Below are 27195 nucleotides of genomic sequence, written 5' to 3' on the forward strand. Positions count from 1 at the left end.
CTGTGATCCCAGCTACCTGGGAGGCTGAGGCGTGAGAATTGCTTGAACCTGGGAGGCAGAGGTTGCGGTGAGCCGAGATCGCACCATTGCACTCCAGCCTGGGCCACAAGAGCAAAACTCTGTCTCAAAAGTAAATTAATTAATTAATTTAATTAAAATTTTTAAAAAAAGAAAAGTAAAAAAATTAGCTGGGCATGATAGCACACGTCTGTAGTCTCAGCTATTTGGTAGGATGAGGTGGGAGGATGACTTGAACCCAGGAGGTTGAGGCTGCAGAAATTACAGCATAAATTAACTCTCCGTTAGTTAATTTAATCAAAGGCAAAAGTTAGCTAAAATCTGTAACCTCCCTCCCAATTTTTCATTCCAGATACCCTTCCCCAATTTATTGTAATGATAAGTATTTTAATTTTATCTTGTTTATAAAAAGTTTTATTAATCAATGAAAAATAAAGCTATTATACAGACAATCCCTAAAACTGAGTAACTTACCCCAATAAAGGTTTATTTCTCACTCATATCATAGCCTAATGCAAGCCAGCTCTAGGTGGGACTCCAAGAAGTGACTTTGCCATGCCTGAAGGAGGCCAGTATAACCTTCAAAGTTTGCCTCCTGCTTGTGGAAAAATGGAAAACCAAGGTTTGTTTTAAGGTTTAAATAGTGAAAGGCTTTTTCAGTCAGGGATTATGGTTTATTTCACAATACCATTACTTCAAAAACTTAGATGGCTTCAGACCTCTCATTTGCCACACAAAATGCTTTCTTTGACAAAGTTCTCAATTGTTCTTCATTTCTTTGCTCTCCTTTCCCCATGCCTTTCTCTTGCACGAGAAACAGTGGCTACGCCATTACTACACGTTTTGTTAAGACTTGTTTCATTTAATTGGAAAATTTAACTAGTCTTCAACATTGGAAGACTTAATCCCATTGCTCACTGCCTGGAATCTAGAAGCAGTACAGTTCCCTAAATTGTCAAGGCTCTAAATTTCTGGATTATATTTCCTTTTATTTCTTATCAACCAGCTAAATCTTTCCTGAGCTAATCTCTTTCTTGTACTGTCTTGACCAACATAGCCAGTTACAACTGACCCACAATACTAAGATTTAATAAACCCTTCCCCTAGGGTTGCTGGTTCATGAGGCTTATGATCTGCCTCAAAATTTTTGCAGGCAATATTTTGTCACTGAATAGCATGGATTAACTTCCCAAGCCTTCTCCTATCAGCTTCCTTGTTGCCCACCACATGATCATTAAGCCAGTGCCACAGATTGATGCTTTTGAAAAGGCAATACCTTTTTTCAATGAACCAATTTCTCCATTACTCAAGATAAGTACAACTAATTGCAGAGATACCCTCTAAATCTGTGAGTTAACATAATAGAGATGTATCTCTCACAGCACGTTCAGTGCTTGTTGGGAAGCTCTCCTGGGAGTTTCTACTTCAAGTAGCGACTCGAGGATCTAGGATTATCCCATATTATGATGTCACCATCTTCAATTAGTGACCTTTATGGTGAACATGAAAGGGAAAGAAAAAGTGCAGGGGGTTTAAGGCTATGCCTAAAAGCCATGTATATTACTTCTGTCTCCATCTCCATTCCACCAGACAGAACCCACTAATGTGACCCCAACTATCTGCAAGCAAAACTGGAAAACAGTCTTCCGTTGTATCTGGGAGCAGAAAGGTGAATGGAGACCATATGACCAGTCTCTTCCACATCTCACAAGACATTGCTGTTGTGTCCACTCAATGTTTATTTAGATTCACTCTCATACTTAGCACTTTCCTGCTCTTTATGCCTTTGTTATAGAGCCAGTGGGGGCTCGCTGCCCAATGCACTAGAAACCAATACTATAACGTTGGAAGCCAAGACTATGACACCAGGTTTTTGAGAAAAGAAAAGCTTAATATTGCAAGCTGGCTGGCAAGAAGACAGGAAGTCAAGCCTCAGATCTGTCTCCCCACTGCGCTGTCTTCAAGGCAGTATTTTTATTAGAAAATATTTAGTGAGTGGATACCGAGATTTGCAGGTGATTGGTGGAAGGAAAGGGGAGGTTTGGAGAGTCCCTGGGCCTGCACAGTTATTTCTTCATGCTAACTTGTGGGTTGCATATGCAAATCTTGGGGGAGTTAGTATCCAATATGAAGTGGAAATTCAGTCCATGACGTCAGTAAGTTCATTCTGCACAAACTCCAGTCGGCCATCCCGATTCCAACTGATTTCAGCCACTTTTTTCTTCATCTGACAAGAGGAGGGAGTTTCAGTGTCACAGCAAGTTGTTTCTTTACCTATCTGCTGTCCTAAAAACGCAAGAATTTTTGTAAGTTACTGATTTCTTACTCTTTGGAACACAGTTTGAGTTTCAGATTTTCAGTGAGTAGTTTCTTATTTGGTATCCTGTAAGCCTAAAAATTTAGTTATTGATTTATTTAACCCTTTGGGGTACAGTTTCGCATTCTTGTGTATTACACATTACATGTTACTTCTGGGATCACTTTCTATCTACCTGAAGTACCTCCTTTAGGATTTCTTTTAGTAAGTGCCTTCTGGCAATAACCTCTCTGTTTATCTGAAATTTGCTCTTCATTTTGCCCCTGTCTTAGAGAGACATTTCTTATGAATGTAAAATTCTAGTTGATACTTATTTTATCTTCCTTCAGTGAAGATATTATTCCAACAATTAGCCTCCATTGTTGCTAATGAGCAATCAGCTTTCAATTTAACTGTTATTCCTTTCTTTCTGGATGCTTTTTAAATCTTCTCTCCGTCTTTGCTGTTCTGCAATTTCACTGTAATATGTCTAGGTGTGGATTTCTTTTCATTTATAATGCTTAAGATTCATTGACTTCTTGAATCTTTAGATTTGTAATTTTCTTCAATTCTGGAAAGTTCCCAGACATTATGTGAGCAATTATAGCCTCCACTCCATTCTATTTTTTCTCCTTCTGGACTTTGGTTAGATAGATATTAAACTATCTTGTTCTATCCTCTGTGTCTCTTACACTATTTTGATATTTTTCATCTTATGTCTCTCTGGGTTACATTCTGAATAATTTATTCTGACATATCCTCAGTTCACTAATTCTCTCCCAAATTGTGTCAAACCTGATGCAAACCTTCTTCATAGTATTTTTAATTTTAAGTATTATGCTTCTCATTTCTAAGAGTGTATTTGTTTTTCACAACTTGTTATCTATAGTTTTTTTATTCTCTACACATTGTTTCAAGTTATTATTTTATTTCTTTAACATATTATTCCTAATTATACCATTATCTCTGACTAATAATTGTATCATCTGAAGAAATGGAATAACTGTTTCCACATCTGTGGTTTCTCCTGGATCTCATTCACTCCTGGTGACTCATTCCTTCTGTTTTTGTTTGTTTTTTTACTGCAACTCTTAAACAGTTTTTGAGGGAATACTATGAAACCTGGGATGAAGGCAGGTTCTTCCAGAGAGTATTTGCATTTAATTCTGCAGAGCACTTTGTAGAATTGCTCTAAATTAAATTCTCAACTTAAAATACCTAGGTAGTGTGAATTCTAGCTAAAATCCTATATGAGCACCACCACTTTGTTGTTCCAAATGCTCAGAGTCAATTTTCCTCCTGTAGCTGGTACCTAGCACCAGCCATCCAATTTTCCTTGCATTCTCCTTGGCTTGTTTATGGTTCATCCTTCCATGAAGGGTAAAGCTCTTTGGGATCTTGTCTTAAAGTGGGGAGAAATTCCTGCTAGGCTCACAACCTTTGGCAGGCCATGGACTACGTTTCCTGCTGCCCATACTAGTTACTAATGCTCAATTTTTATTTGTGTTCATCAGCTGCCTCTGTGACCAGTCCACAGAGTTGTTGTTTTAAGCTCCGCTTCCCATATGAGGAGAGTAATTTCCAGATTAGGTCTAAGGTGAATGTGGACCCCCTCTCCCCTATCACATAAAGAGGTGTATACAGTACTTACTGTGTAAGAGGACGAAACCTCCTCCCATGAGATTTACTCACTGATATAAGTGATAAAATTGTTGCTGCACTGTTCTGTTCAGCATTGCATCCTAGCACCTAAGCCACAGGCTGGCTCCTAGTAGGTGCTCCATAAACACACCTTGACTGACAGACTGACAGTTGATCGCGGTTGTTTTTTTCTGAACAAATTAGAGAACCACACAAATATATCTTAAAACATTTACACATTTTTATGCTTGTTGCTTTTGCTGTCTGTGGGACTTAGCATATTTGAGTTTACAATGAAGACTTTTTGAGACTTCATCTTTTCTCAGTAACTAAACAATTAGTTCCATGAGAGCAAGGGCCCACACACCTCTCTTCATATACTTCACAGGCTAGCACAGTGCCATGCACCTGCATGGCTGGTGCTCCGGGGGGCAGGTTGGTTGGTCAATTAAATGAACATATGAATGCTGAGTCCATGAAATCATAGACATTTGCAGTTTCAAAGCTGGTGGGAGCAACAGATGTTATCCACTTCCCCAAGATGAGAAATGCCCTAAGAGATGTTTTGCCAATACCTATTGAATGCAGTGGGTCATCCCCTACCCGAAGGAGGCTGGTCTCTCTTCAGGTCAAAATAAGCTTGTTCTCACTTATTTGTGAGCCCCATCACACCCATCCCACCTCCACAGAAGAGGCCCATATTCAGGAGGGATCAGGCCTGTGGCTATAGAACAGAGTACAGATCACAAGGCCACCACCCCAGTACAAGACCCTGACTCAGCCACAGTCAATGAAACACATTGATACTTAGGAACCATAGAAGGCTGATCATATTTTTGAGTAATTTATAGCACAGGAAGAAAGGTCTCTGAAAGCAGCTTCCAGAAAATGCCCTGGTTTAATGGGATGAGAGGTCTTGTGTTTTTCCCAGATCTTTGGTTTCCAGCCAAAACTTTAGATGAAAGGTAATGAGCACAGCTACCAAAACCTGACAGTCTCTGTTTCTCTGCAGCTGCGCGTCTTCAAGCTGGCCAAGTCCTGGCCCACCTTAAACACGCTCATCAAGATCATCGGAAACTCAGTGGGGGCACTGGGGAACCTCACCATCATCCTGGCCATCATTGTCTTTGTCTTTGCTCTGGTTGGCAAGCAGCTCCTAGGGGAAAACTACCGTAATAACCGAAAAAATATCTCCGCGCCCCATGAAGACTGGCCCCGCTGGCACATGCACGACTTCTTCCACTCTTTCCTCATTGTCTTCCGTATCCTCTGTGGAGAGTGGATTGAGAACATGTGGGCCTGCATGGAAGTCGGCCAGAAATCCATATGCCTCATCCTTTTCTTGACGGTGATGGTGCTGGGGAACCTGGTGGTGAGTGGTGAGCCCTGCTGGGGGCACTGTCTCCTGGGGAAAGGAGGAGGCTTCTGGGTTATCTGAAAAAGCTTTGATCTGCATTTTTATGCCCAGATTGTACTTCTCTGGTTGAAAAGTCTTCAAACTTTTCAAATTCATCTGGGATTCATTACAAAAAGTGTGCCTTGGGAGGCAGCCTGACTTGCAGGAATGAGAACATATGATTAAAAAAGAGAGACCTAGTGTAGAATCCCAGCTCCACCATTTACTAGGTGGGTGACCCCAGGCAAGAGACTTAATCTTCTCAAGTTCTAATTTCCTTAAAATCAAGAAAATAGTGCTTACTCATGGGTTTACTGGGAGAATTAAATGACAGGAGATGACATATGCAAATTGCCTAATGCAATGTCTGGGCCGAGGTAGGAACTCAATAAATGGTGGCTATTAGCTGTTAAAGGAAAAATGTGTTTCCCCACTCTAAGGGGGCTCAGAAACCATTTTTATTCAGGGAAGTAAGAGCTGACTGATTTCTCCAGGCTGCACAGGTCCTAGCTAGGAGCAGGGGGAGAGGCCGCAGGGAGAAGGCACAACAGGTCACAGACAACATGAAAGGCCATGGAGATAATAACAAAATCGACTCCATGTTTGGAGGAAGCCCCTCTGGAGACTTACTTGCCAATGAGCACCAGTACCCCTTCTCTGCCCCAGCCTGGCCCCCTGCCCTCAGCTTGTCTCCACCCAGTCTGGTCATGGGGGGTCGTTGCCCTCCTGGGACTGGCTGGTTGTGTGGGACGATGCAGTCTTCCAGAAGCCCCTTTATTATTGCCCTGGACATCAACCAACTTGGGTTCTTTCCTCATGAGAGTTTTATAGGCAGAAGAAAGCTAAACCAAGAGAAGGGAAGCAACAACAAATCCAGACTCTTTAGTCTTTTCCACCCTGGCTTCTGAGCCAGAGATGCCTCTGCCTGCATCCCAGAAGCTCTGTTCTTCCAGGCTGAGCCCACCATCTCTGCAGAGCCACAGATGCCCCTCACCCTCAGACAGGAAGTTTACCCCTCTGAGCACTTTTACATTTCTCGTATCATTTTGTCTTCACATCCACTCTTCACCTGCTCTCAAGTGAAGAACAGGAAGCAGCAAGATGTGCCCTGGATTCCAGAGTTGGGAATAGAACCCAGGGCTTTGGCACATGAGGGTGGTCACAGGAAGGGCCAGTGCCTTCTCTCTGTTGTCCCTAAACGTCCCTTTGCTTAGCAGGGGGCTCCTCCTTTATGGCAGAAAATATGCTTCCACGCCTCATCCACTAATGCAGGTCACTCCAGGACATCCCCAAACCTTCCCTCAACTGCTCTCAGAATGTCTATTCCCCTAAAAGAGACAGAATCCCAGGTGGGCAGGAAGAGGCCCAGGCCATGGCTGTCCTGCCAGCCAGCTGCTAACCCAGTAGGCCAATGTGGGGCTCAGCTTAGAGATTGATCAGTCTTCCCTTCCATTCCCTCTCTTCAGGTGCTTAACCTGTTCATCGCCCTGCTATTGAACTCTTTCAGTGCTGACAACCTCACAGCTCCGGAGGATGATGGGGAGGTGAACAACCTGCAGGTGGCCCTGGCACGGATCCAGGTCTTTGGCCATCATATCAAGCAGGTTCTTTGCAGCTTCTTCAGCAGGCCCTGCCCATTCCCCCGGCCCAAGGCAGAGCCCGAGCTGGTGGTGAAACTCCCACTCTCCAGCTCCAAAGCTGAGAACCACATTGCTGCCAACACTGCCGAGGGGAGCTCTGGAGGGCTCCAAGCTCCCAGAGGCCCCAGGGATGAGCACAGTGACTTCATCGCTAATCCTACTGTGTGGGTCTCTGTGCCCATTGCTGAGGGCGAATCCGATCTTGATGACTTGGAGGATGATGGTGAGGAAGATGCCCAGAGTGCCCAACAAGAAGTGATCCCCAAAGGACAGGTAAGAGTTATCCCCATAGGACAGCCACAGGCAGTGGGGAGGGGCCTCAGGGCTTGAGTGACAAAGGGCAAAAGGGAAATGCAGAGGAGACCTTGACATAAAGAAATGTAAACCATGCCAAGCTTTCCAGGGGAGGTGGCGTTTGAGCAGGGCCTGGAAGAAAAAGTCAGAATTCCCCAGGCAGGCAAACAGGGAGTGGGGGGCAGCAGGTGAGCAACAGGCCACCTTGAGGTGCTTAGGGATTGTCTTTCACACAGTTGTCCCATGCGCTCTGCCCAACCCAGGCTCTGTGCATGAGATGCTAATGAGATTTGTCTAAGAACAGGATGTTGTCCAAGAGCAAGGCTCATCTAATCTTCACCAGCATCCTCAGAAGTCCTGATTCTTATGTGACTCATTTAGCCAGCTTTTCCCCACGAGTGATATAATAGGGAAATGACACACTCCTTTTGGCACCAACAAATTTAAAGCACATTTAAGCCATTTGATAATATGTATTTTTAAATACTTGGCACTATTGCTTACTACCTTAAGCTGGTATATCAACCCTCACTAACCTCTTCTCAGTAACTCAGGGCATTCACCTCTGCCCAACGTGGGAAGGCAGGGATCCCTGTGGGGCCTCAGGAACATGCAGGGCTGCTGGTCAGGTCACTAAGTGGTCCAGAAAAATTGTGCTTTGAGTCTGTAGCTTTCCCATAGCCTTCTTCCCTGCAGTCGTCACTTGTGTTCCAGCAGCTGCTGTTATCAGCTGCCATATTTTACATGCCTTTGTCTGGGTGACAGCAGAGGGCAGGGCATCACCATCCCCAGAGTAAAGGACATGAACTCCGTAACAGCTGTCTGCCACTCAGAAGCATTTTCAGTTACTTTGGGGCTCTTAGGGAGCTCCAGATGGCCAAGTTCCCTACAATTTTGACCTCTGGACAAATAACAATTGTCATGGCTGACATCTACTGAGCCAAGCACTTCGTGCAAAGTGTTCTACCAGCACTAACATATTTAGTCACCAAAACAGCTGAATGATGCAGATCTAGCCTTTTGAATTTTGAAGATGGGGAAAACAAAGATTAGAGAGGTTAAACAATTTGCCTAAGGTCACACATCTTATAATTAGTGGAACCCAAGGATAAAACACAGGTCTATCTAGCTATAGTCTTCATGCTCACTTCACACTGTGTATGTATGTATATGTATGTACGTGAGTTGCATATATGAAACCCTTGGCTCTGGCAGCCTGTGATGTGCAAGATCCCTTCAAATTTAGAACTGGTCATCTAAAGGTGGGGCCAGGCACCCAGCTGGGACCCTCTCTCACTAGCAGGAGCAGCTGCAGCAAGTTGAGAGGTGTGAGGACCACCTGACACTCAGGAGCCCAGGCGCTGGAACATCTTCTGAGGACCTGGCTCCATACCTGGGTGAGACGTGGAAAGATGAGTCTGTTCCTCAGGCCCCTGCAGAGGTAGGTATGTGAGCTTCCTGGAGAGGTTGGACAGCCAGCCAGACACTGACCAGTGGGCTGGTAGAGGCTGGAGGGTAGGGGTGAGGGTGAGGTATTCCAGACTGCGTTCAACCACATAACCTCATTTCTCATCCTGGGAATTTTTGAAGTCCCTCCCAACCTCCGGCTAATCTGCACAATTTCAACTTTCATCATATACCATTGCTGCAATGGTATCTCACTCCAGGGTGGCTGTAGGGAAACAAAGAAAGAGGGAGACTCTGCAAGCTGTGGGACCTAAGATCGGTTCCTAAACCTCTCTGAGCCTCCATTTCTTCATCTATGAAACTGCATGGTAATGCCTACTTGGTAGGATGATTTTGAGGCTTAAATGATATGCTCTTGTTAAATGTGTAGCTCCTGCCCGAGACAAAATAAGCACCCAGAAAACGGCAGCCAAGAAAAAAGGAAACAAAAGACAATGCACAAAGAAAGTCAAATGTCTTTCAGAGCCAGCAAGTAAGAGTCGGAGGTGCTCACAAATGAGGAAGTTTTCCCTTGATTCTCCCCCGCTTGCTTTTGTCCACGTCATTTTCTTTAGACAAAAACAGCCTGGGGCTGGGGAGGGGCTCTCTATAGGTGAGTAGTGAAGTGACAGCCTCGCAGAGACTGAGCTGGAAGGTCTGAGGTTTAGGATTGCCTTATACAAGGTAAAAATAAATGTTGTGGTTTCACTCACAAATCTTGAAGGAAACAAGCTATAGGGAAAGAGGCGTCTGTGAAAGTTTAGCATCTTTACTCACACTGCCTTCAATTCAAGAATTTAATTTGACACCTAGCCGCTGAGTGCTGACTATGTGACAGGCACTGGGCTCAATAGAGATAAGGAAGACATAATTCATCCCCAAAGTTATCAAGCCCTTCAGCTTGAAGAATGTCAGCTACTGGCTGTGTGCCCTAGGCAAGGCTGCCCACAGCAGGGTAAGATAAGAGGGAGGGCTGAGACGGCATTTGGGGGCTGTGGGTGAACAGAAGCCGCTTGGTTCCCACTGGGTGAGGGCTGTCACATTGTGCACGTGGATGTCATGCTTCTTCCCAAATGTTCCAAGGACACCCCTGGCTAGTTGTCCCTGCTCAGTGTCTTCAGTACACAACTTCTGGGTGTTGGTTTTTTGTTTTTGTTTTCTTGTCCATGACCCTGGCTAGGCAGGAGGGGCCTGACAGCAGCGACAGATGGGGACCCACCCCACCATTTGGGTCCATTAGCCAAGCTATCAGGTTTACTAATATGAGAGCAGCTTCAACTCCTAATTGAATTCATCTGGAGACATTATAGGGCTGGAGCTGCCAGGAGGGCAGCAGGCCCCTGCAGCATCACTCCATGATTAAATATTCAAGCCCAGTGAACGCTGAGAGTCGTTATGGGTGTAATTACGGTGTCTCGGGCCATTGCCAGCACTCCATCAGGGGCCCAAAGGTTTACAGTCTCACACAGCTAAGCCTCTGGGGCTCCAGGGAGAACAGCAGTGTTCCAGGCCTCAGCTGGCGAGGCACCAAACACGGGTGCAGTTGAACCTGCAGTGACCGTGTTCAATTCCCCGGGCCCCGCGGAGAGACGAGTTCACTGCCCTGGGCTTCTCCCCTGCAGGGAGTGGATGACACAAGCTCCTCCGAGGGCAGCACGGTGGACTGCCCAGATCCTGAGGAGATCCTGAGAAAGATCCCTGAGCTGGCGGATGACCTAGAAGAGCCAGATGACTGCTTCACAGAAGGTAAAGGGACAGCCACAGGCCCCCTCACACTGATGTTAATTAGGGCCAAAATCCAGTTGAGCAAACACTCACCTGGGCACCTCTGGGTCCAGGGCCCTGGCCTGGTGTCCACAGAAGACAAACACGCTGTGCCCACTTGCTGCCTCACTCCCAGGCCTGAGGGCGCCAGCATCAGACACACATGCCCCAGCTGGCAGCAGCCTGGCCATGGTATCTGCATCTCATGCACTATCAGACACCACGTTGAGATGTGGGCCTTCCTCGTTACCCTCAAAAACCCCCCCCTCAGTTCTAAACCAGCCCTCTTGAGTTGAAAGGGGGAAAGGTAGTCACCACCATAAACACCACCGAAAACTCTTGATTTGGATGATGAAGGACCCAGAAGAGGGCCGTGATGTATCTGCTTCCCTCAATCTTTTGTTTAGCTGTCAAAAGCAGAACCAGTGTCTTAGTCATCTTTCTTCTCAGTGTTTAGAACAGTGAGACACGTTACATTCTCAATAAACATTTGTGCAATGAATGAATCAAGAGTCCATTCTATGAAGGGAATTGTGGCCTCAATGCTTTCTAAAAATATATAGAAAAAATGTTTTAAACACTTGAGTTTCTATTAATAGTTTTATTTGACCCTGGGCTGGGCTGGGCTGGACTGGACCTAATTCCCATCCCAGCCATGTTGTGGCCCTCAGTTCAGCTTGGGTTCGGAGCATATCCCCCTCAGGCACCCCCAGGCTCATATCCTGTAGCTTGTCTGTTTTCCAGGTATAGGTGGGCAGAAGAACAGGGACCACTGGTGTCATCTGTAAGAAGGATATGGCTAGGAAAAATATCAGAGTGGGCAAGACTGATGATGGAGAGGAACACCTGCAGGTCTGGATTGTGGGACTGCCTGGAAGGGACCCCTCTTCTCCCATATTCCAGGAAATAATTCTTTTCCAAGGGGATGACAAGTGGGTTTCCTAGCAGAAAGGTTTCTCTGCAGCAGGAGTAGAAATTATCCCCTTTGCCCAGTGGCCATCACCCACCATCAGTCACCTCTCCCCACAGGATGCATTCGCCACTGTCCCTGCTGCAAAGTGGATACCACCAAGAGTCCATGGGACATGGGCTGGCAGGTGCGTAAGACTTGCTACCGTATTGTGGAGCACAGCTGGTTTGAGAGCTTCATCATCTTCATGATCCTGCTCAGCAGTGGATCTCTGGTAAGGGGAGGCACACTCCCTGCCTCCAAATCCTCCAGATAGGAATCTCGTACAATCCAAAGGCCCTGGAGCTGCATCGGTGGGTTCTCCTGACTACTGAGCTGAAAGTCCCCAGCCTGTCACTAGAAGGAGAGCTGCAGCCCAGGGCGAGGGTCCCTCTTAGCAGCAGGGCATGGGAGGTGTCCAAGGTGCCCATGCCATGGCCTGCCACACCTGGCTGCAAGCATTTGAGTGAGTGAGTGTATGCATCCCACTGTATAGTGGGGAAACTGACACTCAAAATGTTTAAGACTTGTCCAAGGTCACCCAACTCATCAGCAGCAAACCCCAGCTTTTCCCTTACTTAATCCCAAAGCCCCTGGCTTCTCACCCTCTGACCTCCCCAACCCACGGCCTTCTCTGAAGGCCTACAGTACAAAAAGGACTATATTTCCTTATCAAACCACTTTCAAATGCTACTAATTACTCCTTTAAAGCTCACAGAAAATCATTACAATAGCAATTCTCAAAATTTAATCTCCCAGGAGCTTGTTCAAATGCAGATTCTCATTCCACAGATCTGTGGCAGGGCCTGAGAATTTGCATTTCCAACAAGCTGCCAAGTGATGCTTGTACTGCCCTCAGTGACCCACGCTTTGATAACGAGACCTTATGGGAATAGAGATTCAGAGTTGGGACACATCTCTAAGGCCCTGGCTGAATACTGGGCTTTGTAGAGCAAAGAAGGAAGGTTCTCTCTGTACTGTGGCTTAGGCTCCTTATACAATCTCAACTACTCGGCCAATAGACCAAGGTAGACATAGACACAGGAAGAGACAACATCCTCAGTTGTTTGCATTTTCTAGATGAGGAAGTTGAAGCCCAAAGGCATGAGGGGCTTCAGGTAATGAGTTGAAGGGCTGGAAATAGAGTCCAGGGTCGCAGCTAATTCGTTGAAGGACTAGGACTACAGCCCCACTCTTTTGATTCACGGCTGCATGTTTTCACTCGTCTTGCGCCTCGTGTCATTTACTCTCTGAAAACAACCTACTAAATATCTGGGCCTCAATCTAAATGCCAGATTGCCCAGGAAGGGTGACAAAACTGCTCGGTGCATGGCCTCAGCCTTAGGGAGGAGCACAGGTGTGGGACAAGGCAGGATCTGAGAGCTGGGAGGAAAACTAGGGTGGCAATGACGCAAAGCCAAGGGAGAAGAGAGTTTTGGGGCAGGGACTGGTCTGCCATCTTGGGTGCAGGGGGGAGGGTTTGACAGCAGCTGCAGGTGCCCAGTGCCCTGGCACAGGGTGGTGATTGTCCACACGGACCTCAGCACAGTGTAAAGGCCAAATTGTAGGGGCAAGAGGGGGCTGGGCAGTGCTTTCTCCACACCTACGCTCCTTTCCTTCCAGTCCTCCTGGATTAAAATAATAACCACATGTGCTGTTGGCCAGGTGCTCTCCTCACTGCCTCATTGGCTTGTGGGCCTTCTCTCCTCATTTCACTTCTCTGCTCTCCCTTGCTCCCTCCCTTCTCTCTCTAACCCCCTTCTCCTCACACCTCGGTCCACCCCCCACATTCCCAGGAGGAAGCTCAGACCTGCAACATTGCTCCAGCCCAGCCCGCCCCCCTGCAGCTCTCCCTTCCCTCCCATCTTCTTCCCCATAGGACTGAACAGGCTGGCACCAAATTTAGCCCTCTTTAGGCTTTCACTTTGAGTACCTTTTAAAAATAACATGCATTTTCATCTGACAAAGTAAAGTACCAAAAAAATACTTGGAAATTATAGAAAAAGGTAAAGAAAAAAAAATCATCCATTTCCCCATCACTCAAAGAGAAGCTCACTTTGAAAACATGCTGGTATACTTCCTTCTCATCTTGCTTATGCATAAAATATACACATATTACAAAAATAAAACCACATATATGCATGCTAAAACCTCAGTAAATTTTCTCAGTAAATATTCTCATATTATCTCATTTAATTGGCTACAACATATTCCTTTATAATTTATTCAATCAATCCCTATGTTTCCTTCTAATACACATTGAATATTCCCTATGTGTACTCCCTCAGAGACATTGGATAATCTCCTGTCTTAGTCCTGGTCCTAGACACAGAATCAGAAGCTAAGAAAAGATACGGGTTCAGTTGAAATCCAGCTTCAGCTGATCCCACGGAAAGCGCTGAAGCACAAAGGGCACCACAGAGCTGTCCCACCTTGAGGCAAAGGAGACAGCCTTGTAAACCCCCCTGTCAGTGTCCCTGGCTGAGGGCTGCCCCAGCAGGGAGGATAAGCATTTCCCAAGGTGGACAGTTCCCCCCAGCTCAGCGAAGCCATCAGGAAAAGGGGGTGTCTGCATCCATGAACTATTAGCAGCCGACATTCCCAGCAGATGAAGGATGGGGCACTGGCCCCTTAAAGAGGACCTGGGTGGGCGCCAACAGCCTCCAGTGTCCTTAGGATTAGTGCTTGAAGGAGGAATTGCAGGGTTCCTGAAACCCTTGAGTCACATTGCCTATTTGGCTTCACACAGAACTGGTCAGGTTTTCACTCCCGCCAGTCACTTGTAAGAGTGGCAGCTCCCCACAGCCACAGCATCCTAGGCTTTCCCCCATTCTTTTCCATCTCCACCAGTCTGATAAAAGAAAAACAGCATCTTCTTTTAATTTGAATTTCCTTGATTACCAGTGAGATAGAACATTCTTTTTCAGAGGTGTGTTGGCGATTCTTACTTTCATTTTGTAAACTGCCTGTGAACATCCGTTGATGCTTTTATTTTTAAACAAAGTCACTGTTAGCATCCCTTTGGTTCACTTCCAAAATCCAATTTGAGAAGGTTTTCTTTCTCCCTTGCATTCAGCATCCCTGCAAGTATCAGCAGGGCCGTGTGTCCCCGTTGGCCCTGAAGAAGTCATGCTTTGTATCTCACAGTACCTCCTCCACTATCCCACTTTACCTCCCCACAGCAAATAAAATGCTACCGGCAAGCTGACTACCAAATCCCCTTCCAGGGACTGTGGTCAGGGCTGGCTGGGTCCTTCCCTATCAGTCTGGGTGCCAGTTCTGTGGGTTCAGGCAGACTGCCATTCTGCATCCTTTCTTCCTTCCAGGCCTTTGAAGACTATTACCTGGACCAGAAGCCCACGGTGAAAGCTTTGCTGGAATACACTGACAGGGTCTTCACCTTTATCTTTGTGTTCGAGATGCTGCTTAAGTGGGTGGCCTATGGCTTCAAAAAGTACTTCACCAATGCGTGGTGCTGGCTGGACTTCCTCATTGTGAATGTGAGTGGTTCAGTGGGAACACGTGGGGTTTGGGGTCCTGCCCTCTGACTCCTGGCTATAGCTAGTGCAAAGGAAGCTCAGAGACTTGGCCCTCAAGGGCTACTCCAAAGAAAAGCTTTGAGCAATCTAGTGAGGAGTCTGAGAATAGCCCCGACACCCATGAGTGGTAAAGTCCAGGCAATACATGACTGTGACACAATAGTGACTGTTAGGTGAGTTATTAGGTCTCCATTCAGAAAGATCCCTGCAATCCTCTGCATTTTTACATCCAAAGTGAGATGACATATGCAGCTTTCAGAGGTCTTATGGCCCTGCATCCACAGATGGGGCTTCTGGACCTCGGGGAGCCATGAACTGTGAGCACAGAGGATCTTCCCACCTGCTGCTCTGTGGTCCTCACACCTGGCTGCTCTTTAGAATCCCTGAGGAGCTCTGAAATATGCAGTGACCGAACACCACTACCCCAGAGATTCTGATCTTATTGGTCTTGGGTGGGGCCCAGGCATCTGTATTTTATAAATGCTCCCAGGCATTTCCAAGGTGTAGCCATGGCTAAGAACCACTTAGCTTATACTGCTGCCTCCTCCCCAGTGGGCCCTCCCTCCCCCGGGGGGCCTTTTGGAGAGGTAATGAGCTGGAGCTCATGTGTTCACACTCATAGTAACCTGTGGCCAGTAGCCCGTGCATTAGGGAATTGACTGTGTGCTTCTCACACATCACACGTGTGATTCCTCAACATCATCTCTTCCTCATCTTAACCACTTCATTGCTGTATCACTGTCTAGGCCCCTACCTTCTTTGCTTTGCTGCATGGTTACCTAAGTTATGTGTTCATTGCCGCATAGCTGAGGGTTTCTGCAAGCAGGGTGAGGCATGTGCTGTGTTGGTCTCTGCCTGTCCCACTCCAGCAGCTGCCAGCAGCAAGGTCTGCCCAGCAGAGGTGTCAGGAAATGTGTCTGTATTTGGTGCTTGCCTCCTGAAGCTGGATGAGGTCCAGCACGGAACATTCTGTCCAGCCTCCTGTGCTGGCAGGTCCTCCACAGCAGGCCTGTGCATTCAGTTCTCTTCTTCCCTGATGCACTAGCAGCTTCAGGCCACTGTACTACAAGGATTAGTTGTGAGACCTGAAATCTCAGTCATGGATGATAATTCTGTGCATATAAAATAATTATTCATAAATGAAAGGAAAATTATTTATTCCTGTGTCCCACCCCTTTAGGGGCACAGTCACTCCTGCTTATGTTGTTGTCACCAGTCTCAGTCCTAATCACCTTAAACGGTCACGCACTCATTTTATCCATCTTCCTACTGATTCTTCCTTCCAACCATCCATCCTTCCTTCCATACATTTCTCCTTTTGTATCCAACCATTCAGTCTTCCTTTTTCCTTCCTCCCAAACATCCATCCATCTTTTTTTTTTTTTTTTTTTTTTTTGAGACGGAGTCTCGCTCTATTGCCTAGGCTGGAGTGCAGTGGCCGGATCTCAGCTCACTGCAAGCTCCTCCTCCCGGGTTTACGCCATTCTCCTGCCTCAGCCTCCTGAGTAGCTGGGACTACAGGCACCCGCCACCTTGCCCGGCTAGTTTTTTGTATTTTTTAGTAGAGATGGGGTATCACCGTGTTAGCCAGGGTGGTCTCGATCTCCTGACCTCGTGATCCACCCGTCTCGGCCTCCCAAAGTGCTAGGATTACAGGCTTGAGCCACCGTGCCCGGCCATCCATCCATCTTTATTCCTTCCAGCTGTACACCTCCATCAGTCCTCCCCTTCCATCCATCCATTCCCATTCTTCTTTCCCTCTTCTCTTCTGCCCAATCATTTATTCTAAACTTCCTTCCATCTATTCATCATCCTTAACCCTTATATCTTTCTATCTTTTGATTAATTCTTCTATACAACTGTCCAATCATCTAACATTCTGTTCACTCATTCATGCATCTTCCATCCAAGCTTCCTTCTACTCACTCATCCTTCTATCCACTCATTCTTCCATCTTTCCATTCTTGCTTCAACCTATCCGTCTATTCTTCCTTTCTTCCACTTATCTGTTCATTCATCCCTTTCACTTTCATTCATCATCCATTCGTCCATCCTATCAACCTTCCAGTCATTCACTAATTTATTTCATTCATCTATTCTGTCCAAATCCCCATCTTTCCATTTATGCATCAGTCATTTTACCCAGCCATCCATCCTTCTCTTATCCACCTATCTCATCTATCCATTACTATTCCCTGCTTTCATAATTTTTCCTTTCTTCTTTGTTTCTTCCATCCTTCCATTCAACTATCTATCCTATCCATCTTTTTGTATCTGTTATCTTTTAAAAATTTTTAAATACATTTTACCGTATGTATTTGTATTAGTCTATTTTCATGCTGCTGATAAAGACATACCTAAGACTGGGCAATTTATAAAAGAAAGAGGTTTAATTGGACTTACAGCTTCATGTGGCTGGAGAAGCCTCACAATCATGGTGGAAGGCAAGGAGGTGCAAGTCACGTCTTACATGGATGGCAGCAGGCAAAGAGAGAGGTTGGGCAGGGAAACTCCCCCTTACAATACCGTCACATCTCATGAAACTTACTTGCTATCATGAGAACAGCATGGGAAAGACCTGCTCCCATGATTCACTTACCTCCCACTGAGTCCCTCCCCTCCCACAACACGTGGGAATTCAAGATAAGATTTGGGTGGGGACACAGCCAAACCATATCAATATTTAAGGGATACAAAATGATGTTATAAGATATATATATAGTAAAATGGTTACTCTAGTGGAACATATTAACATATCCATCATCTCACATAGTTACCCATTTCTCCCCCTGTGGCAAGAGCAGCTATAATTACTCAGTAAGAAAAATACTTAAAACAATATGCTATTATTAACTATAGTATTCATGTTATACATTAAATTTATCCTATTTATCATTGTATCCTTTAATTCATCCCTCTGTGAAATTACCCTTCAGCTTTTCATCCAGCGGTACTTCCTTCTTTCCTTCCTTCTAGCCATCCCAATGCTCCTATTTTTCTCCCATTTGTCAAATGTCTATTTATAACTATTGAATACAGGATTGCCTTATGAAGTGCTCTGGAAGAAACCGAAGCACAGAATAAATACTCACTATCTCCAGGATCTTACACTTTAGTCTTTCAGCAGACAAGACACACACACGGAAATAAATGTATTGTAAGGGTGAATGTGTTGAGCACTACTGGGGGCAATTGGTATCTTGGAGACAAAGAGACATGAGCCTTTTTCCACTCTTGGGGTGGGGTGGTTGAGAAGGCTTCCTATGGGAGGTGGCATTAGATGTGGGGCATAGAAACAAGCAGGAGCAAGAAGCTGCGAGAGGACTGGGGAAGGCCCGTCTTAGCTAAAACCTGACCCTGAACAAAGGCACAGACACAAGTATGCTCAGGGAACAATTTGATTTGAGTAGAATGTGTGGGTGAAATATGACTGGAAAAGTAGGTTGTGACCATATGACACAGGCTACAGAGTATGGAGCTTATCCTGAGGGTGATAAAGTACCAGTGAAGTTTGAGAGTTAGAGAAAGACATGATCATAATCAGATTTGCAATGGAGAATAGATGCATGGATGCAGTACTAGGGCCTGGAGACCACTTGGGAGGCTAGTGGGTTGAGCAGTGAGAATGGAGGTGGGCTTGGGTGGACAGACTTTGCTGGAGAGGCACCAGCACCTGTCTGCCCCAGCTGCAGATTATCCATGTGAGGCAGACTTCCCAAGGGGCTGAGCAAAAGACTGAATAGGGTTCAGCATGGAACTGGCCCCAAACCTCCCTGCCCTCAGGCACCCAGGCAGCTGGGTTTCACCTGCCGGTGTCTGGAGCCTTACATGAATGAAGGAAGGAGGTCCCTTCCATTCCAGTTGTTTGTCCTGGTAGAATAAGCCATTCATCCAAAGAATGGGCATTGCTTGGGTCCCTGTCACTCAAGTATAAAGCCCTTCTTTTCTGAAGACCCTGTGTGCATCCCACCTAACTGCCAGGATAAGCTGAGTCTGAATTCAGCCCACCATCCGTGGCGTAGCTAAGATCTCACAGCACAGGGTCATAGCCCGTATCTATGACATCTCCCTGGAACCTTCAAAGTTCCTAGCAGGGGAACTTTTTTCATGTAATTTTCTGTCCTTTGCAGTCTTTGGACCACCACTTAAAGAAAACTGACAGACCAAAAGGGGTTCACAAGTCAGTCATTATTTCTCAGATATCTATTGAAGCTAGATCTCATGGACCCATACCAGAAACTTTTTGAAGAACTACAGAGCTATCAGAACTTTGGAATTCTCTTAGTCTGACTTTTTCATTTTACAAAGGGTGAAAGTATCCTGGACTAGCCGAGCACTAACCCAAGGTCACAAAAAATCAGGGGTCAAGAGGGAATTAGACCCCACCCAAGCCACTATTCTTTCCACCCCACTTCTCTGAGCAAATATAATTGAGACTACTATGTTCCTTAGAGTAGACTCTCAGCATAGCCCCTAGGAGGGAACATCATGTCTCCAAGTCTCTGAAAATCAATTTCAAGGTTGTTGAGGCCTGACTGCTGCCCCTAGAGGGAAAAGGAAGAGTTGATTTAATACACTGGAAGCTTGGCCACCTATATACCAGAGGTTGGTGATGTTTGAGACTGAGTTTTTCCTGCCCAGATTGTTTAAGAGAGTGGTGAATAAAATTTTTAATAAAAGGGAAGAGACAGAACTCTTTCCAGACCTCTCATTGGAGTTCCAAATAAGGTGGGAGCTAGGATGATGGCTTAGATGTGTAGGGATGGGAGGCTGGGCAGGGAGTTCCTGTCTTCTTCCACCAGGACTGCCCTTCTGCAAACCTAGAGTGATGTTTCTGCCCTCTGCTGCACTTAGATCTCACTGACAAGTCTCACAGCAAAGATTCTGGAATATTCTGAAGTGGCTCCCATCAAAGCCCTACGAACCCTTCGTGCTCTGCGACCGCTGCGGGCTCTGTCTCGATTTGAAGGCATGCGGGTAAGTCTGATCTCAAAACTGCTCTCATCTGGCCAGGCGTGGTGGCTCATGCCTGTAATCCCAGCACTTTGGGAGGCTGAGGTGGACGGATCACCTGAGGTTAGGAGTTCAAAACCACCCTGGCCAACATGGTGAAACCCCATCTCTACTAAAAGTACAAAAATTAGCCGGGCATGGTAGTGTGTGCCTGTAATCCCAGCTACTCAGGAGGCTGAGGCGGGAGAATCGCTTGAACCCAGGAGGCAGAGGTTGCAGTGAGCTGAGATTGTGCCATTGCACTCCAGCCTGGGTGACAGAGTGAGACGCCATCTCAAAAAACAAACAAACAAACAAACAAAAAACTTCTCTGATCTGCAGCTTTTTGTAACCCTTCCCCCTTTATGCCCTCCATCTCACCAACCCTGAGCTCCGGGGCCCCACGTCCAAAGGTAGGCTCTGAGTCTTCACTTCCTGCTCTGACTTTGGTGGTGCTGCATGTCCTAACTCCCTTAGTTCTCTTTCAAGTCCTTTTGTGGGCCCCTCTTCCCTTGTCACCCATAAATATCACAGCCACCAGGACCCAGACCTCACCCCCTTTCCTCTTAGTGAAATGATCCTGAATCATTGCTCCACAAGCATCTATTCTCTCACTCAACTCTGCCTCTTATTGCCAACATCTCCAGAACATCCCAAGTTATCCGTCTTTCCATGACAAATGAGTCTTTCCTCTAATACTCCATTTAAACGTAGTGACATCATCAGCTCAGTACCTCAGCTGCCACCCACTGGAATGCTTCTCTCCAACTTGATGCAATCATCAGGTCCTGTGGATTTTCCCCTTCCATCCACCCCTTTCTTTATCCACCTGTGTCAGCCTCCACTTTGCCCTAATTGCCTCCATCAGGACGGAATGCTCACAGCCCAAGCCTTGTTTTAGAGACTGCTGATTGACAGCCACCTCTTCCTCATAATTACAAAAGGCTCCCCAGCAGAAAGTAAGGTTTTGCTTTGCTCCACTATCATTGGCTGGAAGTAGTCATCATAGCTTCAGAAAACAAAAGTGGGCTTTTGAAATTAACTTGTGCCTTTACAAACAGTAGGACCTGAAGATTGAAATAGTTTGAAATTTATTTTATTTTGTATCTAATAGATCCTCGTTTGCTTATTTACAAATGAGCTATTTTGTGACTATGGATTTAGGTTTTCATTAGTTCTTGACCAAAGCATACTTTAAATTGTATTTAAATTGTGTTTCTGTTTTATGTGTGGTATTTAAAGAGAATAAGTCAAGGTTCTAGAAGTCTGTATGTGCAGGTACAATACACACATTCTCACACTTCTAAACGAGTGGAGTATGCTTGTAAACTCATCCATCTTCTCACTGCAACCCACCCTGAATGAGGTTAAGGGAAGAAGGTCTAAATGCATCTTCAGCTGCCCAGTGTCTCTCAGTCTTCTGAGTCTGAATTATTGCACTAATTAACCCACTTCTCTTGCTGCTTCCACAGGCCACTGGCTCATGAAGCAGCCTGAATGAGAATAGAAAGAGATAGAATCCAGCAGAGGGGGTGGGGCATTGGGGGTTCCAGATCCTTCTCTATCTCCTACCAGGTGGTGGTGGATGCCCTGGTGGGCGCCATCCCATCCATCATGAACGTCCTCCTCGTCTGCCTCATCTTCTGGCTAATCTTCAGCATCATGGGTGTGAACCTCTTCGCAGGGAAGTTTTGGAGGTGCATCAACTACACCGATGGAGAGTTTTCTCTTGTACCTTTGTCGATTGTGAATAACAAGTCTGACTGCAAGATTCAAAACTCCACCGGCAGCTTCTTCTGGGTCAATGTGAAAGTCAACTTTGATAATGTTGCAATGGGTTACCTTGCACTTCTGCAGGTGGTGAGTCAACCATGAGATCAACCATATCTCTTGCTTTGGCTGCTCAATAAAATGGAGAGTCTGAGTTCCCAGAAGATGCTATGTGGGGACTTTGCAAGGAGTAGAACTCAGGGTGAACTGAGGTCATTCTCTATTCCTACAGACTACACCATGAGACTAGAGGGCCTTCCTAGTGAATGTGATCTCACAGTGGTGCAATTACACAAGTGTGGGCTGGTAGAATAGTATAAAGGGATGGGCCTGCCATGGGATTGTATCAGGTGGTGACTTAAAACACAGTACCTGTAAAAAATAGACAGGGCATAGCCATATGTTTGGTCTTCACATCATTTCCTAAATGGTAATAAATTACGTCTAATTAGGTCTATCGTAATGATAGATAATGTCGGTGATAATGACAATCAAACACATTCACTGTGTCTTTCTTTCTTTCATCATCCATTCAATCGTTCATTTCTTGCCTTCATCCACCTGTTTATTCAGTCCTCTGTTCATTCAAGTGTTAATACAGTTACTCATACATTTGTCATGCAGTTACTCTTGAGTGTCTACATTCCACCATTGGTTCTTGCATTTATTCAAAAAATAATCTCTGAGTATCTCTGGTATGCCAGGCATGGTACTACTCAGCCCTGGGAGATACAGTCAGAACTGGCCTTGGACACTGATGCTATATGAGAGAAACAGACTAATAAGTGAATCAAAACAGCTCATCAAGTGCTGTAACAGGCCTAGGAGTGTAAGACCTAAGATGTCTTGCACGCTCTGAACATGCTGGAAGGCACACCCAGTTTCTCGACCTCAAGAATGCTAAAGCTGAACGCAGGAATGTGGAGGTCTTCTATTCTCAACTTCTCCATCTGAAAGATATACCATTCTTACATCATGTGCATATGGTGGGAAAGTGGTTGAGAAAATGGCAGCCCTGAGAGGGGAAACCTTAGCCAAGTGCACAGAGCAGCATTGTAGCAGTTGGCACTAGAACCAGACACCTAGACACTCAGTCCTCAGTCCATACTACATTCTGAAAGGCTCTGTGTCTTTAATGCTACTCTATTCTTAAACAGCCACATGTGGAATTACTTTAAATCATCGTATGAGATTAGTCAAGTAACCCAAAGGAAATTTCCTTTCATTCTTTCTGCCCAAGCCCTTTCCAACTCAGGAATCTGCCCTCTCTCACTGGGCCACCATGGCTTGGGAAAGGTCCAGTGTAAATGGATGGGCAGACACTGAGTGGCCTCTGCTCCTTGTCTCCAGGCAACCTTTAAAGGCTGGATGGACATTATGTATGCAGCTGTCGATTCCCGAGAGGTGAGTCTCAGCCCACTGTCCCTACAGCCTTCCCCTCTGTGAGTCCTACCCATATCGGTTCAGTCTGCTTTTGAAATGAAATGAAGATGACCCTGGTACTGGAAGAGGTGATCACCAAGCAACCTCACACTGTCCCTCCTTGAAGCAGTGTCCAGCTGGCTCTCTGTTGGGTGTTTCAGCCACTGAGCCTATCCCCTTTACATCTACACTCCTGAGGCTTCTCGAGGTCTTCCTCTGCTCACCTTTGAGGAAAGCATCAGATAACCTCTAAGAGAGAGTTCATGTGAGCCACTCCCTGGACAGGGGTGGGAGCAAAGCAAGGGTAGTGGCTATAATCAAGGGACATTGGGAGGAATGAGGTAGAATCTCAGAAACTATCATAAAATCCAGGCTGGGTTGGGCGCAATGGCGCATGCCTGTAATCCTAGCACTTTGGGAGGCCGAGGTGGGCAGATTGGCTGAGCTCAGGGGACCAGCCTGGGCAACACGGTGAAACCCCGTCTCTACTAAAATATGAAAGAAATTAACCGGGCACCCAACTGCTTGGGAGGCTGAGGCAGGAGAATCTCTTGAACCCAGGAGGCAGAGGTTGCAGTGAACCAAGATCGCTTCACTGCACTCCAGCCTGGGTGACAGAGCGAGACTCCATCTCAAAAAAAAATAAAAATAAAACCAGGCTGGGGAGACACTGTTGGGGAATGACCCCGTCCTGCTATGGCAGGTACTGTCAATTCCCTGCCACCTTTTCCTTTGGCCCACTTCTGATTTCACCTGCAGGCTGCGCTTCTGATTCTCTGTTTGAAGACTTCAGGGCTTAGGAGCTTGTTCAGCAACTCCTCCCCCAAGGACCAGGGATTTAATGTTCCCAGGGGCAACACTTACCAATAAGTTTTGGGAGTCTGAGGATAAATACTCCAGCTTCTCTGACACTTGGTGATACAATCCTGCATGTGCTCTACACAGTTACTCAGAGGACCCCAGTAGGATTGTGCTCCAGTTGCCCACAATGATGCCCTGCTTAACAATATCCTCTTCACAGGCTCTTCTCCTGTTCCCACTTATTCTCCCCCACTCCCTCATTCCTGCTTCCTTGGATCACCTCCCAGATAAATCACCTGTACCCAGGTCCCTGTCTCAGGCTTGGCTTTCAGACTGAACCTGAACTAAAACACCCACCCTCCTTCCCACTCTCCCTTGTCTGGTCACAGGTCAACATGCAACCCAAGTGGGAGGACAACGTGTACATGTATTTGTACTTCGTCATCTTCATCATTTTCGGAGGCTTCTTCACACTGAATCTCTTTGTTGGGGTCATAATTGACAACTTCAATCAACAGAAAAAAAAGATAAGTGGGGCTCAGGGGTTTCTGGTTTCTGCTGTAGTGGTAAGCTTTATATTTCCTGTTCCCTGGCCAGCTCTGGCCTCCTGACAAAAGCCACACTACTCACAGCCCATCACTTTAATATCAGTGCTAACCCTTGCCCTGTGATTGCTGTTGCTGGAAGAGCTGCATTTCTTTCTGTCAGCAATGCCCCCCTGACATCCTCATTCAGGGTTCACATCCCAAAGGGACCTTGGTCTTCCCAACTGGAACCGGATGTATTAGATGTCTTCCAGGTGAGCCCTGGGAGAATACAAGGAGGGAAAGAAAGGGATTCAGAACTTGCTGACCTGTTGGGGGATCTGATCCCCACAAAGGACTGAGTCAGGGCATCTCAGGAAAGGCCATGGCCAAGCACTGGCAGAATCCCAACCCTCCTTGGGATAGGGAGGAAGGCTTGTGCCTCCAAGGGTACCGACTCTGATTAATAAGAATCAAATCTCAGATAACCTCTGATGTTTATAAGAAAATATCAGGGCAATAAAGGTATAAAGTACTTTCCTATTATCCTTTCATTTAATGCCCTCCATACCCCTGAGGTAGATAGGCACTGTCCTAGATTTGCATGACTGAGATCCAGAGAGAAAAGGGGCTACATAGATAAGTCACAGAGCACATACAAACCTGGGTATGCATTCCTGACTCAGCTACTTGTGGATGGCTCATGCTGGCAATATTTTAAACCTCTCTGAGTCTCAGTTTTTTTCATTCATTCAATGGGGCTGATAATACCTACTCCTTGGATTGTGGTGAGGGGTAAACAAAACCCTGAACAAAGAGCACTGAGGTTAGGACTGAGCATAAGACATCTTTAGTGGTGCAGTTTCCAGCACTGTAACAGCAGAGGGCACTGTGACTGGCAGGGCCTCAAGAGCACCAGATGCTCTTACTATTAACAATTTAAAATATATACATAGTGGGGCAGGCACCCCACTTACAGGAAATCCTTGCTCAGGGTTCTGGGCATAAGAAGAGGGTAGGATAGGTCTGGGACAAGACAGTGTTGATCAGTGTGATCAGCACCCTGGGGAGGTTTGAGATTATTCAGCAGTCGTTTCTCCCATTTTACAGATGAGAAAACTGAGGCCAAGAGACAGATTACAGAGGGAGACATTGGGTAATGGAGGGAGATGAGCCAGTGATCAGGCTGGGGTCACTGAGAAACTGCATCTACTGAATCCTTGGTCAGAGTTCTCAGCATGACTTCACCCAGAGCTCACCTACCCACTGCTCTTGCCCTTTCCTTCTCTTACCCCATAAAGATGGTCCTCCCAGGAAGCCCTTTGTGTCCATAGATCTTCTCAGATCTCCTCTCAAATTCCACGGATCTCAGCCCACTTTCCCAGCATTTGCAGGGACTGACTTCCATAAACATGTTATTAAAATGGGTGGCTTTCAAATTATGTCAGGAAGTTAAAGGTGAGAACTTGAATGAAGGAAATCCAAGGGCCACTAAAGAAAAACTAATACCCAATTCTAAGCGTGGAAGACATCTTTGGTGGTACAGTTTCTGGCACTATAACAGCAGAGGGCAGTGTGACTGGCAGGGCCTCAAGAGAACCAGAGGTCCCTCTGAGACCAAGGACCCAAGGATAAGGCAGTAATTGTCCTCATCTCCTCCTCTTCAGAAAAGATTTGAGGGCTTCTGTCCCAGAGTCTTTGCTTCAAGGTCCTCAGGAAATCTCTTGCCCGCTGGGAGAGACTGTGACTCTAGAAGACCAAACAATTTTACTGGAATGAACAGGCTAGATCCAAGACTCAGATTTGAACCAACATGTACTGTCTCATTGAGTCCTGTTTCCCAACCCTCCCCACCCTCTATCCAGGCAGTATCTCTGGATCCCTCGAGAACAGAAACTGGCTTTGCTTTAGAGACCCAGGCAGGGAGTCGGCAATGGAACTGACTCCCACTGTTCTGACACTGGTTGTGGCAAGACACTCCTTGATGCTGAGCTTGGTGTGTCTATTTGCAGAGGAGGGGAGAAGGTTGATATGATCCTTTCTCGCCTGCCTGTTCTGATTTTGGTATCCGTCGGGAGTTCCTCTTGCTTTAGTAACAGTGTGGCCCTCTCTGCACTTAGGGGGCCAGGACATCTTCATGACAGAGGAGCAGAAGAAGTACTACAATGCCATGAAGAAGCTGGGCTCCAAGAAGCCCCAGAAGCCCATCCCACGGCCCCTGGTAAGCCCCAGAGTTTTCCTGTAGCACAGCCTGTCTGTGAATCCAACATGACAGTCTATGCCTGTGTCAGGCAGGGGCTTGAGGGAGTGCTGTTTATGGAGGAGAAGATCTGGGTTGACGTTGGGATGAGGGTGATGAGGGTTCCTAGGCCCAAGGAATGAGAAGTCCAAAAGAAGCAACTCTGGTCTTGTGAAGTAAACGTACCTTTTATAGCTATTTGAAATGAATCTGTTTGGGGGAGCACTGAGTTTCTCCAACAGTTTCAGAGTTCAAGCATAGGATTGGAGGCAGATTAAGCTAAGTGACAGTAAGGGTAGTTAGAACCCAGGGATTAAACTTGTGTGGTTATGTATCATGGTCTAGGTCACAGTGGATCTCCAGTATCACCCTATATTCTACCCCATGCCTACAGGTATAGAGAGGAAATGACCACAACTCAACTCCCCCGCCAGGATCCAAGATGCAGACATGGTCATGGTCGA

General features: G+C 46.2%; 1 protein-coding gene across 3 annotated transcripts in view; it reads left to right on the top strand.

Annotated features, from left to right (window-relative positions):
* SCN10A (sodium voltage-gated channel alpha subunit 10) overlaps nt 1–27195 on the top strand; it is a 97772-nt gene that overhangs the window by 61158 nt on the left and 9419 nt on the right. For 2 of the 3 annotated variants that reach the window (XM_025376287.1, XM_025376289.1), the window contains 11 exons: nt 4968–5327; nt 6818–7264; nt 8586–8726; nt 10354–10477; nt 11525–11679; nt 14771–14944; nt 19838–19960; nt 21551–21835; nt 23096–23149; nt 24358–24495; nt 26609–26713. In XM_025376287.1, the coding sequence (XP_025232072.1) occupies nt 4968–5327; nt 6818–7264; nt 8586–8726; nt 10354–10477; nt 11525–11679; nt 14771–14944; nt 19838–19960; nt 21551–21835; nt 23096–23149; nt 24358–24495; nt 26609–26713 (2106 nt within the window). The remainder of the gene's footprint in view (nt 1–4967; nt 5328–6817; nt 7265–8585; nt 8727–10353; nt 10478–11524; nt 11680–14770; nt 14945–19837; nt 19961–21550; nt 21836–23095; nt 23150–24357; nt 24496–26608; nt 26714–27195) is intronic. The other variant, XM_025376288.1, reaches the window with a different exon arrangement.

The sequence above is a fragment of the Theropithecus gelada genome, chromosome 2 (genome assembly GCF_003255815.1).
Source record: "Theropithecus gelada isolate Dixy chromosome 2, Tgel_1.0, whole genome shotgun sequence".
Taxonomy (NCBI): domain Eukaryota; kingdom Metazoa; phylum Chordata; class Mammalia; order Primates; family Cercopithecidae; genus Theropithecus; species Theropithecus gelada.